General features: G+C 32.5%; 3 protein-coding genes across 3 annotated transcripts; 1 reads left to right on the top strand and 2 right to left on the bottom strand.

The window, feature by feature from the left end:
• Positions 1–321: 321 nt before the first annotated feature.
• TRIADDRAFT_59897 (uncharacterized protein) lies at positions 322–2,733 on the top strand (the record flags this gene model as incomplete). The annotated part of the gene is made up of 6 exons (XM_002115917.1): positions 322–505; positions 1,388–1,554; positions 1,853–2,020; positions 2,108–2,268; positions 2,361–2,497; positions 2,576–2,733. The coding sequence occupies 6 exons, from the start codon at positions 322–324 to the stop codon at positions 2,731–2,733; spliced, it is 975 nt and encodes a 324-aa protein (XP_002115953.1).
• A 1,605-nt stretch (positions 2,734–4,338) lies between these two features.
• Positions 4,339–6,950, bottom strand: TRIADDRAFT_59896 (uncharacterized protein; the record flags this gene model as incomplete). The annotated part of the gene is made up of 10 exons (XM_002115776.1): positions 4,339–4,503; positions 4,629–4,700; positions 4,780–5,089; positions 5,285–5,388; positions 5,612–5,776; positions 5,865–5,964; positions 6,042–6,165; positions 6,321–6,390; positions 6,478–6,640; positions 6,847–6,950. The coding sequence occupies 10 exons, from the start codon at positions 6,948–6,950 to the stop codon at positions 4,339–4,341; spliced, it is 1,377 nt and encodes a 458-aa protein (XP_002115812.1).
• Positions 6,951–9,362: 2,412 nt separating this feature from the next.
• On the bottom strand, positions 9,363–13,984 carry TRIADDRAFT_59895 (uncharacterized protein; the record flags this gene model as incomplete). The annotated part of the gene is made up of 16 exons (XM_002115775.1): positions 9,363–9,491; positions 9,543–9,600; positions 9,827–9,870; positions 9,939–10,048; positions 10,119–10,182; positions 10,270–10,359; positions 10,503–10,595; positions 10,695–10,787; positions 10,860–10,917; positions 11,450–11,552; positions 11,759–11,859; positions 12,078–12,130; positions 12,279–12,362; positions 13,163–13,197; positions 13,651–13,736; positions 13,896–13,984. 16 exons carry the CDS (start codon positions 13,982–13,984, stop codon positions 9,363–9,365), a joined length of 1,290 nt encoding a protein of 429 aa, XP_002115811.1.
• Between the last annotated feature and the right edge of the window lie 918 nt (positions 13,985–14,902).

Raw genomic sequence — 14,902 nt, 5'->3', positions numbered from 1 at the left:
TTTAACGAGTTTATTAGTAGTCGATTAAAGTCTATTTTCTGTGCCTGTACAGTTATTCTACTACATTACTCAGAAGCAAATCATCAGCTACGAGTTATCATCAACTCGTATTAACTGGAAACTATTCAAGTAATAATCGCCAGAAAAGTATTCCTTTTATTATCATTCAAAGTAAAATGTAATAAACGTGCAATAGAATTATTGGATTCAGAGTTTAACTTACGCTTGAGCATCGTAATTAACTGATAAATTATTTTGGAATCATTCTATCATTGCGGAGCATAATAAAGTTGGGCATTACCATATCGCAATTGCATAAAGATGGCTACATCGAGAGAACCTCGTTGGACTATTCCTCCTGATCCGGATAGTGCTCGCCCAACATCACGACCTTTATCCGCAGGTCCTAATCCACGATTACGTGGTGATGCTGTACGAATCGCTCATTCTCACACAGGCACGGTGGGAGTTTTATTTTCTGATACTCCATATGTGCCTGGTAAAGGTAAGATATTCCTCAAATTTTTAGACTGTTAGAAAGAATACGATAGTCATGGACAATTAAATTGCTTGTAATTTCGTAATCCATATTATAGTATTTACTGTTGTAGCAATTGCTCGTCCAATTAGAAGGATAAAATTTCAGTAGCCCATATATGTGATTATCTGTTCAGATATTAAACTAAGCATGTACCGTAATAGCATTAATTTAAAGTATTACCAAGTATTACATTACTACAAGTTATGACAGGTAGCCTATAAAATCTACTTACTAAAAAGTCCATGATATTTTTGTCACACATCTAAAGTATCTTATACTATCAGACTCTAACAAGGCTGTCCATGCATTATAACTCATTTAAAAATCTCACGTAGGTGGTAGCAATTTAAAAAAATAGTCTATTTATTATTATATGTAGAGTTATCAAGGGAATATCACTACTTTCAATTTTCAACAAGATTGTTTTTGTACGATGGAAATCAAAAGCACTTCATTAAAACTTTCATTAGCAATTAAATTAAATAAAATTCTAATACATACGTGTATGTAACGAAAAAAGTCTACTGAGTATCACCATGATGGTAATAACTAAAATTAGTACCAGTAGTTTGTAACGTTAAATTATCCAGAAGGTAAATATTAGTCTTGAGTTATCAACATTATTATACAGTTACCAATGACAAATTCATACGTTAATAATCTTGCAATAATTTCAAATCCAAATGAATCTTGATAATTTCAATCACAAATGTACGCAAATATTTTCAAGAAAAAAGAATCTGTAAAAATTTAAACTCAGAAGTTTGCGTATATTCATATTCGATAATTGGTCGATTTCTATTACGATACAACTATCAGCATAATTCTCATCCGATTGCATTCTAGGTAAAACGACAAAAAACTTTATGTTGGAGAACATGCGTCGAATAAAACAAACACAAAAGACAAATCAGGAAAGAAAACAAAACGAAGAAAATCGACCTACTAAACCCATGTATAAAATGGAACGATTTGTTGCTACTGCGACTTCAAAAGTTGCTAAAATTATTCAGGTAGAATACAGTACAATTTTAATTCAAAATCTTAAATATTTAGTTGTTGGTTTTATAAACATATACGAATAATGGAAGTATTTAAAATTATTGATCTAGCCATACTCGATCATTAATACTATTACACCGATTTACGCTTAAGACTTTTATTTATTCAGAAGATCGATAATCTTAATTCTACACCATATGGATATGATAGTTCTGAAATAGTATTACATTGATAAATGCCTAACGATTATAGTTTAAAAGCAGCATTTAACAGCGAACATTTGCACTCAATAAAAATACAATATTGTAGGATCCTCCACCAGCTCCAAGGTCTACTTCGGCAACATTTTTACGCTCTCACTCAGGCAAAGGAATCCCTTCACATTTGAAAGAAAATCGTTCACAAAGTACAATAGGCCCATTAGTAGTTAATGCAACTAAATTATCAGTTCCAAAGGCTAAAGAATGTAATAAACAGGTATACTATCCTCTGTGTAGAATTCAGTTCATATCGAAAATCTTGACGTTTCTAATGCTGATACTTTGATATTTGATTTTGCTATAGTTTCAACAAGTGCGAAAAGATATAAACTACTTAAATCGTAACGTTCGTGAAGCAATCAATACCAAGGTGCGAAAATCTCCCTCTACAGAGTCCGTCAAAGAACATTTAGATAAGAAAAATCAAGATGAAAAAAGTCATCCTAAAGGAAAAATACCGAAATAGTTAGTTTATTTGCTGTTACAGAAAATTTAAAATTAATCGTTTTCATAGTATAAATTAATTTCTAATTCTTTAATTTCTACATTCATTTTAGTCTAACAAAGCGTCAAGAGCAGTGGAGGCGAGACGAAGAAAGGCGGTTGGCCTCAATACCGGACCCTAATATGCCACCCGGTCATACATTAATGCCTGATGCAGAAAGAAGGGAAACACTCGCAGCCCTATTTGAAAGTATATACAGTTTTCTAAAATAAATTAAACTTCAATTCTAATTTGAATTTTAACTATTAAATGTATTCCCTGCACTAGATCAAAGAGAGTTAGCTATGAAATTAGCAAAGATGCCGTTACGGTGCGATTCATATACAGCTATGAACCGAAAGACTCAAGTCGAACGTAAACTAGCCGAAATTGATGAAGCTATCAAGATTTTTTCAAGACCAAAAGTTTATATCAAGGAAGATTAATAGAAATTGTTATTAAGTCATTAACATAACTATAATTAATTTAATACTTCTATTTATATCCAGACCTGGATGTTAAAAAAGTAAAATAGCCGTCTAAGCTGTGGAGGGCCTTTCTGATTTTAAAATAATTTAGAACAACTCTTAGATACATTTTTTTTCTACAATCTCTCACCAAAATGTAATTCCTATTTGTATCTTGTGGTCTAACATTTTCGAGAAGGCCCTATTTCACTGTGTATATTCGTAAAGCTATCATTCAATAAGTATATTAATTTCCTTTTTAACGAAAGTTATGTTACCAATACCATGTTCTTTTAAGCTAGTATTCGATATCATTGCTCATATTTTAAAGTATCAATAGTTTACTCTAAAGATGGTTTATTTTCGTTAACTATACATGATACGGGATTATTCGTTTGTCTTCATATTCCTATAAAATTTTAAGAGATATTTTATTTACCGATATCATGTTACAGAATATTTTAATGGCTTGAAGAGAATAACTAGATATTAAGTATGGTATATAATCTAGCCGATTTAGCGCTCACACACAAATTAAGATATTCTTCTCTTGATGAGTCGCTTAAACTGTAAAAATCTTGTAAAAATGATCTTCGATTTTATACGATCAAATAAGCTATTTAAATGCTAATGCTACAAAATCTATTGATTAATGAAATACGACTATCTCTTTTAATTAGCCAATAAATCCTTAACTTAAAATTTTAAATCTTGATTGATTTATTACAGAGATTATAGTTTAGCTTGTATCTGTTACTTGTATATGAATAACTGTAGTGATTTAAAATTTTAAGATTATCATCTGGCATCTTGTAGTCATTTATCTTCATAATCAGTTGTAGTATAAAGTATTTTAACGCTCATAATATATATAATCTGTTACGCCATGTTAAATAAGGCTTGATTAGAATAAATACCCATATGGCAGTTACCCCTAACAAATCCGGTATTGCTCTTCCTATTTTTCATATATTTACGAGAACATCTTGTAAATCAAAATATTTTTATACTGTAGACTATCCAGAAATGAAATATCTTTCACAATTTGCTGTTAAATTTTAACTCAAACTCGATACAGATTGAAAATTATTGATATTATACTTGCAATCTGGCATAGTATTTATCGCTGCAGCAGTTGTCGTACTTAGAAATTAAAAAAGAAATTTTCACGCTGCATTATTCAGACTTGCCTACGGATAATAGTAGCCCGAATAAATATGGTTATCATTTATTTCAAATTACTCAGGTTATACATAATGAGTTAAACATTTTATGACATTAATTTAATCAATCTAAGTAAGAAATAGAGGTTATAGATTGACTTATTAATTTGAATGTACATTCACATTTTATAATTTAAATTGGTTGGTACAATGCAACATGTAACGTTTCAATTTCATACTGAAATCTCTCTTTCCATTGCAATTGCCAGTCGAAATTGAGTTATAGCAAAAAGATTTTAATTTAATTTCATACATGATTTGTTGGAAAGATTACCGTCGAGAATGTCAATGTATTTTGTATACAAATGATTCACAGTAGATAATCTTAGTTAAGAACATTAACAACTTTGTGCGATATTTATCAGTTATCTTGATAAGTTGATGTAGCATTAATCGGGGTTAACGGTGGCGTTGAGCTTAACGGCTTAATCACTGGTGTTGTTCTGATAATATAATCATTCTTAAAATCCACCTTGTTCTTGATAGAATGCTGCGAGGTAGCTGACATATTTGTTTTACGATGAGTCTAATATGAAAGAAACAATCAGAAACTGTTACTGCTGCATAACAACTTTTAAATATTATGTTCCTATTACAATAGATCGTTGCTCATTTACTTAATATCTTACTAATGCTATACTGAAATTTTACCTGCCGAAGTCCTCTTTTAATACGATCTCCATCTTTTATTACTACTCCTGGTGATAGTTCCATAGTATCGACCTGCGGCAATAGCAAATACAAATTAAGAATTGGCTCTTAAAGTATTGTGCGAGAACTGTTAGTGCAGTACAGTACTAACCAGTGATAATGGCAGAGCTGTTATATTTTGCATTTTTTCCGAAGACTGTAAGGCTAATTTATCCGGATCTATCGGTGAAGAAGTACGTTCCCTGTCTTTTTCAAGTTCTAGTGCTTTTTCTTTAGCGACTCTCGCATGAACGATGCTATCGACAGCTAATTTAGAAGTGACAGCTCCAGTGCGTGCTAACTGCTTGATTTGATGAGCCTCTTTTCTTACATTACCAACTTTTCCCATTCTTAATGCTTTCATACGAGCCGCTGCTTCAATTTCATGGCTTGGATCGATAATCTTATATTTTGGTCCAATTCTGAAGTATAATTAACACGAAATAAAGGTTATAAAGTGATATAATGCCAGCATTACTTGAATAACGATGAAGCAATTGACTAATGCCGAAAGTAGAATTGTGTGATAATGTCAGTATTACTTGAATAACGATGAGGTAATTGGCTAATGCCGAAAAGTAGAATTATCCAGAATATTTAATATGACGATGACTTACCTATGAGTAGGCAAAGTATCAACAGTTAATTTAACAACATGGATTACATTCCCTTTTTCATCGTAAGTCACGTCCTTCATACCAGGCGGCCGGCCTTGTTGTACCTATTAATCGTGAAGATGTTGGATATTAATGGATATGAAATGTCGCTAATATTTTCTTTCTGGAGTAAATGCAATCAACATGCTATAACATTACATTACCAATAACTTTAGAAAAATTAAGAAATCAATCAGAACTGATACTAAATTTAAGAGCAATGTATAGCAGCAGTTGTTCAAATTATCTACTCTACGTGTATTTCGAATGCGCCTTTAAACGGCAAACCTTTAAAATTGCTGGTCTTGGCTCAAATGTGCCGCTTCGTTTAGTGTTAATGTCACTATCGTCGTCGCCTTCTAGAAGATCGACGCCAGGTTTTGGTTCTATAGTCTTCCAAGTAGGCACTTTGCCACGATATCGTCTAACTTTTAACTTTTTTTTCTCTTTTGGCTTAAAATCAAATTGTCAAAGTCAAAATTAATCAATTAATAGAAAGATTTATTAGTTTACTCTGTAACGTAATATTGTAATTTCTTACTTTTTCAGGTTTTACTTTAATCTTTTTTACTTCAATATCTTCCTTAACAACTACACTTTCCACTTCTTCATGTGGTGTAACCGTAGACAACACTTCGATACTATACAGTAAAAGATATACTTGTACTGAGCTAACGAGAGACTGATCGAGTTCAGTTATTACAGGCTCACAGCAAACCTCTCAGTATCCGTAACTTCAGTTGCACTTGTTCCAACTTCCGTTGGTATAGGACTTTCGATAATTGGTTGTTTCGAAGGTACTGAGCCCTGAGCCCACGAATCTACGGTACTAGCAAGAGGTTCTATTCGTAAAAGAAATTTACATTGAAAAATTAGCTAAGGAAGGTACCATCTTATTTTGTATTGATATTTTTATGCAGATAATTTAAGTACACATTCACTGTACTTTCTTCTTGTTATTGTACTTGTATGTTAAATTTAGACTTATTTAAGTTACCTTCATCTTCCAACCAACTCCGATCAAATTCAGGCCTGTCTTCTCCATCATCTCGCGCTAAAAACTGACACTATATAGCAATAGCCCAAAAAGTTCGTTAACTTACACTTTAAGTTAATTTCCTTAAAATAACGTAAATCTGTAGAGACTGTCTTACCTGGACTACATCCATAATTTCGGCTTTAACATTGTCCATAACGTAAGGTACTACTTGTTTTTGTAAGTAATTTTCATAAATTATACTTAAAGCGCCATCAATTATTTCATCTACAATATCTAAGGCGAATTCTGTGCCTGACTCTAGTTCTATGAGATTATTCCTGTAAAAGGTAAATAAATTTAAGATTAGCCTCCATGCGGCGCAATGCGATCAATATTATCCATTTTGAAATGTTGTTATACTTATGAACTGATTATAATGCACGAGTATAGTACATTTACTATAATTATACTGTATTTTCATCATAGGCTCAGACACAGATTATTTTATTCAAGCAAACTTATTTAAAGTTATCTGATTACTTACCAATCGACTTCAGTAAATCTGCCGTGGATGATATCATTTGCTGGTTGTGCAGCACTTTGTGCTACGGTTGGTGTTTTAGATTGCTTATCCGATCGTTTGCTCATCGTCCTACTGATTTATACTTGCTTATTTACTGTAATCGATGATATTAATGATGGTGATATTTCTTATACTTGGATAGAATCCAAGATGACTCAAAATTAAGTTTTAAAAACTTTTGAAGGCACTTGTAAGTGGTAAAAAATTCAATTAGTGACTACTGGTGTTTAGTGTACGATAATAAAACAATTAATGTACCGTGCTATTACTTAATTAGTTTAAAGACTCCAGTACTGTAGATTCTCTGCAATTGGATTTCAAAATAAAAACTTTCTTACAGTAAAATGCATCGCTTTCTATATGCAGTACTTTACTTTCTTAGTAGGTTGCTACGCTTGAAATATTTCCAGCAGTTTTAAGTACACTTCGCGTAAGATATTTTATTAGTTTAAACTAATTTCATCCACATACTCCAATTTCTAAAGATACCGTATTAGTAGAAACCAGGTTATAAGCTGATGCTTTCAGTACCTTTAAGTATGAAATTTGTTCACCGTCGCATAATAATTTGCTACATGATATATCAAGTTCTATATTCTGTAGCTCAAGTTTGATCGTGGCTAATGTGCCAGACGTTATTTATTTCATCTGCTAGTATAATCCATGCTTGACAAAGTTCTGTATCATACAGTAGAGTATAACACAACATAATTCAAGACTAGTTCTTGATTTACTGCGCTGTAGATGCGGTTGTCATAACAACAGTATTTATAGACAAAGATCCTTCTATCCGATCGTCTGCACAGTGTAACACTTTTAGTCATATGCAATAGGCACTCCAATAGACACTGATGTTTTGGTGATAATCGCTAATCGCTAAAATTAGATATACCTGCAAACTGTAATGGATGTAATTATCTGTTAAACTGCCCGTTTCTCAGATATTTAACTTGAAATCTATAGTTGCTATTGCAATTCGATTAAAAATTATAACATATGCAAGCGAAATACCTATGAATATATATATATAAAATTTAGCGCAGGTTTGTTTTCTACAACTGAGATCTATTTCAGTTTTACTGTTGTATACCGCAGTGATAAGACTCATAGATAGAGTTAGTTAATCAGACTAATTTATTAACTTTGTTATGCTCCTTAAATACATTCTGTAGTTACCCAAAAAGCATTGCTGGTTCCAACCCTTACAGTATATAATAACTACGGTAAACAGATACTAGGTAGACCAAATTAAGATCTAGAACATCACTTAATATAAAATGTACATTTCATATAAATATATAGACAGACTAAACATAAATCTATATGCATATATGTAGAGACAGATTAAACACAACACTACGTGTATATATAACATAACATATATATCATATACACATATAGACAGGCTAAATCTTACATTTACCAAAGCGAATATATAGCTGTACGGTACTTAGGACTATTTAATGTTTCTTAGTACACACGGCTTAGAATCTCACTGCCTGTAATTGACCAATTTTGGATTAATGCCATATCATATGCTCTCTTATAAACCTTTTGATCCATAATTTTGATATTTATAAGCAACTAGACCATACTATAATACTGCAAGCCCAACTATAATAAAATTAACATCAGATGTAGGCAGGATTCTTGAAATTTGCAAGACGCCGATTGTTATCTTTATTTTATGCTAATTCTTATATTATAGCAAATGCAAACATATGTCTGAATTTTTATTCAAATTAATCAATCAAAGTTGGAAATTATACCATTTATTCAAACTAAGTACAATATACGGATAAGATACAATACTAATATCTAGTTAGACTTATGCGTTTGTGAGTAATTTGCTATCACAGTATCTCTGCTATACTGCTAAATCTAAATAAAGCAGTCCACGTATCTGGCGGTAGCACTATATCAATATATATATAAGAATACATTTATACAGTAATTATGTTGTGCTTCTATCATATGATGTAAAGAATCTGATAAATAATACACAACACAGTTACAACTAAAAACCTAATTGATGATAGATACAGTCTCAACCAGCTGAAAACGGTTACAATAAGACATATTATTTGCAGTGCATCAAGAATCAAATATTTATATTGATAACAGTACCGCAAGAATTTATACAATACAAACAGGTCAATGTATAGATTCTATCTTACGAAAATAGAAGTGTAGACAAATTGCTTATTTTGGTAGTACAAATACAATATAATGTAATCAGCTAATATTTAAAGGTTACGATCTTAATGGTTCATGTAGAGCAGTTGTATTGTGCCATCTTCATCTACATACCTATACAGTACAAGGTGTTGATAAATCTATAGCCAGCGATAAATTCTGAAATGATATGAAAATTTACGTGTACAAGTAAAATTTAATTATCTTATGCAATTGTATTCTTTATATTCTTATTGCACTAGATATAACGAAAATTAGAATATTCTATAAACTAAGATTTGCTAATTCCTAAAGCATCTCGCTTTATTATTTTCATATCGAGCCAATAAGATCCTTAGACATAGCAGTTCTTCACGCTCCCTGATATTCGCAACATCCGAGCGTACAATCCCACTATCAATAATAACAAGCTAAGTTAGAATATTTCTAGCTATTATGCGAACGTAAAACAAATAACTTACAGATGAAGTAATAATTTTATTATCAAACGGATGCCACGAAACATCTCGCACACAACCACTGTACGATAAGTAAAGGTCAATTTTAAAAAATTAAATTTGAAAATTATCCGTAAAATTGAAGGAAAATCAACGAAGCATTTTTTGAAAGGATATATGTCCGTCAATATTTTCGAGAATTTCACCAGTAAGAACATCATAAACTGGGGTTAAAGAAATCCCTTATTAAAATTTTATTCCAGTACTATCCATAGCAAAAACTTCAGAAAAATAAATATGTCTCCTACCCACCTACAACAGATCCTGTGCAGCTACCAGTATATATATATGCCTGATAATGGAAACAAGAATTATCGATTACGTTATAAAATAAATCGTTATCACTGTAGCTGTACAAACTTGTCCTGTCGAATGCATAGGTGAAAAAAAGCTGCGGATTAAGGTATTAGCTACGCCATGTCCTTGGTAGGTCATGAGTGAGGCATCATGTTTATGCTTTCTTTTTCGTCCTATATATGAATAGCATTTTGTTCAACCATCAAATTAAGATAATTGTTAAAACTGAAATTGAATTTTTACGTCTGCGTGGGGCGCTTTGCCACCGATAGTCCCAGCCTTGACGCGCAGCGGCTCGTCGCGATTCCTGAATTATGTGCCAAGCAATATTTATAACACTATAACCCTCGAGTGTATTGCATTTTATGAATAGCAAGCACATTTGCATTCATACCTCAACACCTTCACGACCAGAAAAATATCTCATATCCCAAAGTTTTATGCACTGATCCTTGCTATTACTTATTAAATATCTTCCATCGTTCTAGAATAAGATTATTTCGGTTGTCCAATAATAATTAGAACTTAATGTATTTGTTACACTTTTTAGTTTAAGCACGAAATAAAAGTTCTAAACGCAATACAGTAATGAGATCATCAGTTATGAAATGTGGAATAATTATTTACCTTCGAATCGATGTAAGTTATACCATCGGTATGTCCCCCGAAAGCGCCAACGGGAACTGGATTGGATTCACTTAAAGTGCGTCTATCCCAAACCTAATAACGTATTATACCGTTCGATAGCAATTACTTGTATTGAGCCAGTGATTTAGCTAGAAAAACTAAACTGCTGTACGAACGCAAAGTAAGCCGTACCTTGACAATTGCATCATCTCCACCAGAGAAGAATATTTGAGAGGACGCATCTGCAAATTTTACTGCATTTACATCGTCCTCATGACTTTGAATCTACAAAAATTAGGGATATACTAACTATAAAGAAGATACTTCATTAATGCGATTAAATTAAGAATTATAAACCTCTAGTGTTCGTTGATGTTCGTTCATATCGAAAATATAAAGATAACCACAATTAGAGCTAATATTAGATTTGAAAAAAATAAAGATATAAAGGCCATAAGTATTTCTGATGATGCGCAGAGATAAACTGCAGTTTCTAATTTATATCCATTCACAAAGTACCCAGCTAATATTTCAGTACTATCATGAGAAAATTTGATCGAAAAGGCACAGAAACTCTGTCCAAAGGTTGGTCTATTAATAATTTACAAACAGCGTTAAAAGGTTAAATTTAAAAAGGACTAGTTATGAGTTAAGTAATATATTGGTATTGCTGTAACCTCATATCTAGCTCCAAATGCAAGTCGTTTTCTTTTCTAATGCTGCAAAGATGGACTACAATATTGAAAGTAGTACGTCATATCGCAAATAGAATACTGCACAATTGAATCATAAAACAAAAAAACATCTTATTTAGCTTACGACAATCACACCAACTGGAATATATTACATGACGTTGATCAGGGCTACAGAAAAGCAAAGCATAAAGGAATCATATCTTAAAAAATGTTTTTCAAATTTTTAAGTTTAAATTTACAGTGCACGCTTACCTAAAGTCTGTATCAATGATACTCCATCCAACATCGCGAGCACCAATGGATTTAAATAGACTAAATTTGCCATCAGTTACATCATATAAACGAATTATACAATCTAAAAGTACACCATCGATACACTTTAATTAAAAGTTGTGGACATACACAATAGGGTTGCAATAGCATAGTGCATTTGGTCCTTATGAAAGTCGTTACAGTGATTGCATTACTATTAAATAATTGTGACTATCAAGCATGTACGACGCAACCTCTGGATGCTACCTAGATACGATTGACTGAGCAGGACCGGTAATGTTTAATTACCTTGACAAGCTGACATAAAAATCTCTCCGGTGGATGAGAATTGGCCACAGAAGGCTTTACCCCTAAATCTTTGAAGGACGGAGTGGTTATTCGGTAAATACCTAATAATATAGCACAACAAAATGTACATAGTCATTAATAACGTAAAATAAAATAAAATGTATGAATAAATTTGTCAAGACTTAGAATGGGAATTTCTGTATCATAAGGAAAATTCGATCACACACGTACAAATAAAAACAAATAACATTTATCTTAAATAACAATTTACGAGTCCTTGATAATTCTCAGGCTGGAATTAGCTCTGTATCCTAATTACCTAGATAATACACGGGCTTTAAAGCCCTGAGTCGTTCGAAGACCTTGTTGTCTCTATGTGAAGTATTATTCAAGTTAGAAACAAAATTATAAAAACAATTGACATTCTGTAGTACATTCAGGACTAAAAGTATTAGAAATGTGTTCAAAGTATTTGTTGATAAGGTTAGGAAACCAAAGCCAAATTCTCGAGCCAATTTACCTGTTGTATAATCGGTGATATGCTATTAGGCAGCGGTAAAATTTGTCCGCTAGCCAATTTGACATGTTGTTCCAAATCATTAATCTAATGAATTTAATTTTTAACAAATACAGATATTCGATAAGAAACATTAGTCAGGCCATCCCACTTGTTCAATAATGCAATATTCTAGAATTAGGTAATTTTAATGAGCATACATCCATTTTTTTATTTCCTACTTCGGTATTATTCATTTCTTCTATTATAAGTATCATAATAAAATATCAATATTAGAATGCTCATAATGGATCTTAAATGCATGCTTTTACCAGGCGTCAATCAACCAGAGTTTATCATGAAATTAATGTACTGTACAGTATATAGCAAGATAGTGTTGCTCTAATATATTGCGTACATCAACATGAAATCAGGATATTTTTTAGGAGACATTCACGAATCAAGTAAAGTCTTTCCATTACAACTTTATTTCATACTTTAAGCATAGAATAGATGCATACAACTAATGTATCAGATTTGTTTCTTAGAGCACTAAATATAAACTTCATTTTTTCAATGAGTAATATGTAATGCATTATAACAACAGTACTCGTAATACAGAATATGGCGCTACAGTAAGCCGGCTCTGAATGCACAACGTTATAAAAAGTCAATCTTAGAATTTTCTAAGCATAACTTTTTCAATTTTGTGAATTCAGAATCGACCTAAGAATATTACAATCACAGTAGTATTATAATGCGTGGGCAATGTCAAATACCTCTTTCCTCATTTTAGGTTAACGTACTTAACCGAGTAATTTTATGACTCTATCAAGCACAAACTGATGGCAATACAAGATCTCTAGGGTACAGAATAGTAAAAATACTGTATACGTATGCAGCAGCACCTGCTTTATCTTAAAAGAGCTTACTTCATTGAACTCTGTAGTAAATCGTAGTAATTACATTAATTAATTCATCATCATATTCATCATGGTTGCGTATACACGTATTGCTACCAGGGTAAACTCGATATTTACAGCATCGTAAGTTTTCAACTATTACTTATGATTAATTTAAACTCGTTGGTTTTGTAAAGTTACTGCTGCGAGGGTATTTTTGTCCAGGCAGTATACAATATATTGTTTTAGTATGATACCTCATAAATGCTACCATACAGTACTATAAGGTACAGTAATATACTCCATATATATTAATCGGATAACCAGCGCTAGCATAATTGCATCTAAGTATCAGCACATTAATTAACGAATGATATAATGCGACGTCCACGAGTACAGTGTGTCACTGAACTAAGATTGGTGTAAGCACGGTGGCAAAAAGAACAGAGATGTAATCTTCATCAACCATGAATGAAATGAAATTACTCTCTTACCTTTTCCTTCTTCTTCGTCACTCTCCGCTTCATCTATATAATCGAAATTAATACCATCGCCTGAACGTACGAGTTGAACTTGTCCGCTTTTTATCCAAGAATAAAAATGGAAATAGGAACAGATGAGCATTTTATGGAAGAAGAAGTTGCGATCAGTATTCAAAGTTATGGACTGATCAATATTTAAATATGAAGTAGCGGAGTAAACTATTTCCTGATTAGTGCTAGCTCTATGATCATCAAACCTTCGAATTAGACTCAAAATCAAGCGACTATAATCTTCACTTTGCAATTCGTCACCACCATCACCACTATCCGATTGCTGGTTACCCATTTAAAGAGAGATGGCTGCCGTTGTTTATATACTGTATATATGCGAGATATTGCAAATGCGTATAGTATGTTTACAATCTGTGTAATAGGCTACCCTTGCACAGTCTCTCCAGTTTGTAAAGCTATACAAAAATATGCAATAAAGATAAAATAATGGTCAATAGAAATGCATAGGCTTGACAAATTTATACTATTACCAATGAAAAATTGATTTTATCTTATCCACCTGGCAAAGCAAGAATCGAAATGGGTGGGAGGATTGCTTGATCAAAATACGCGAGTGTAGCCGAGCCGAGCCGGTGGATGCTAGAGTCAGCCTGCTGGTGCAGTAAACGCCTACAGTAGTTCGTTATGATGACTTTTTCTGGAGTACAGTACAAAGAACTGTACTGTACACTGTACACTACAATACTGTACTGTACAGTAAACTTTGCAAAGATAAGTACTGTACAGTACAGTACTGTATACTGTAGGCCTGAGAAAGGTTCGGTTCTCAGGACTGGTACAGTACTACTGTACTGTACAGTGTACAGTATACCACTGGTTTTTCTTACTTCGGTCTGCTGGTGCTGTACTGTACTGTAGTGTACGCCTAGTTTATTATCATGACTCTTACTGTAAGATAAAGGGAATCATTGATTTTTCTTGCTAAAATTTATCGGCTAAAATATCTTAGACATACTCCGTATGGCTAAAAAGAAATTCTTGCTTCATTTTACTAAGCTCCAACAGAGAGTCAGCCGGTCAGGCACTCACTTGATATGCTACTGTATGGACTGTATTCACTGTACTCGCTGTAGTATTATTCAAACTAGCACACGCCATGCTGTACCAATGAAATTAAACTAGTAGAGTACAGTGCTGTTTCTGACTAAGGTAGTAATTTTACCATGGTGTGCATCGAGTAGTCAGTCCATAA

Source organism: Trichoplax adhaerens, genomic scaffold (assembly GCF_000150275.1).
Source record: "Trichoplax adhaerens TRIADscaffold_12 genomic scaffold, whole genome shotgun sequence".
NCBI lineage: Eukaryota > Metazoa > Placozoa > Uniplacotomia > Trichoplacea > Trichoplacidae > Trichoplax > Trichoplax adhaerens.
Note: the sequence above shows the minus strand (reverse complement) of the source record. Positions and strands in the feature narration are given on the sequence as shown.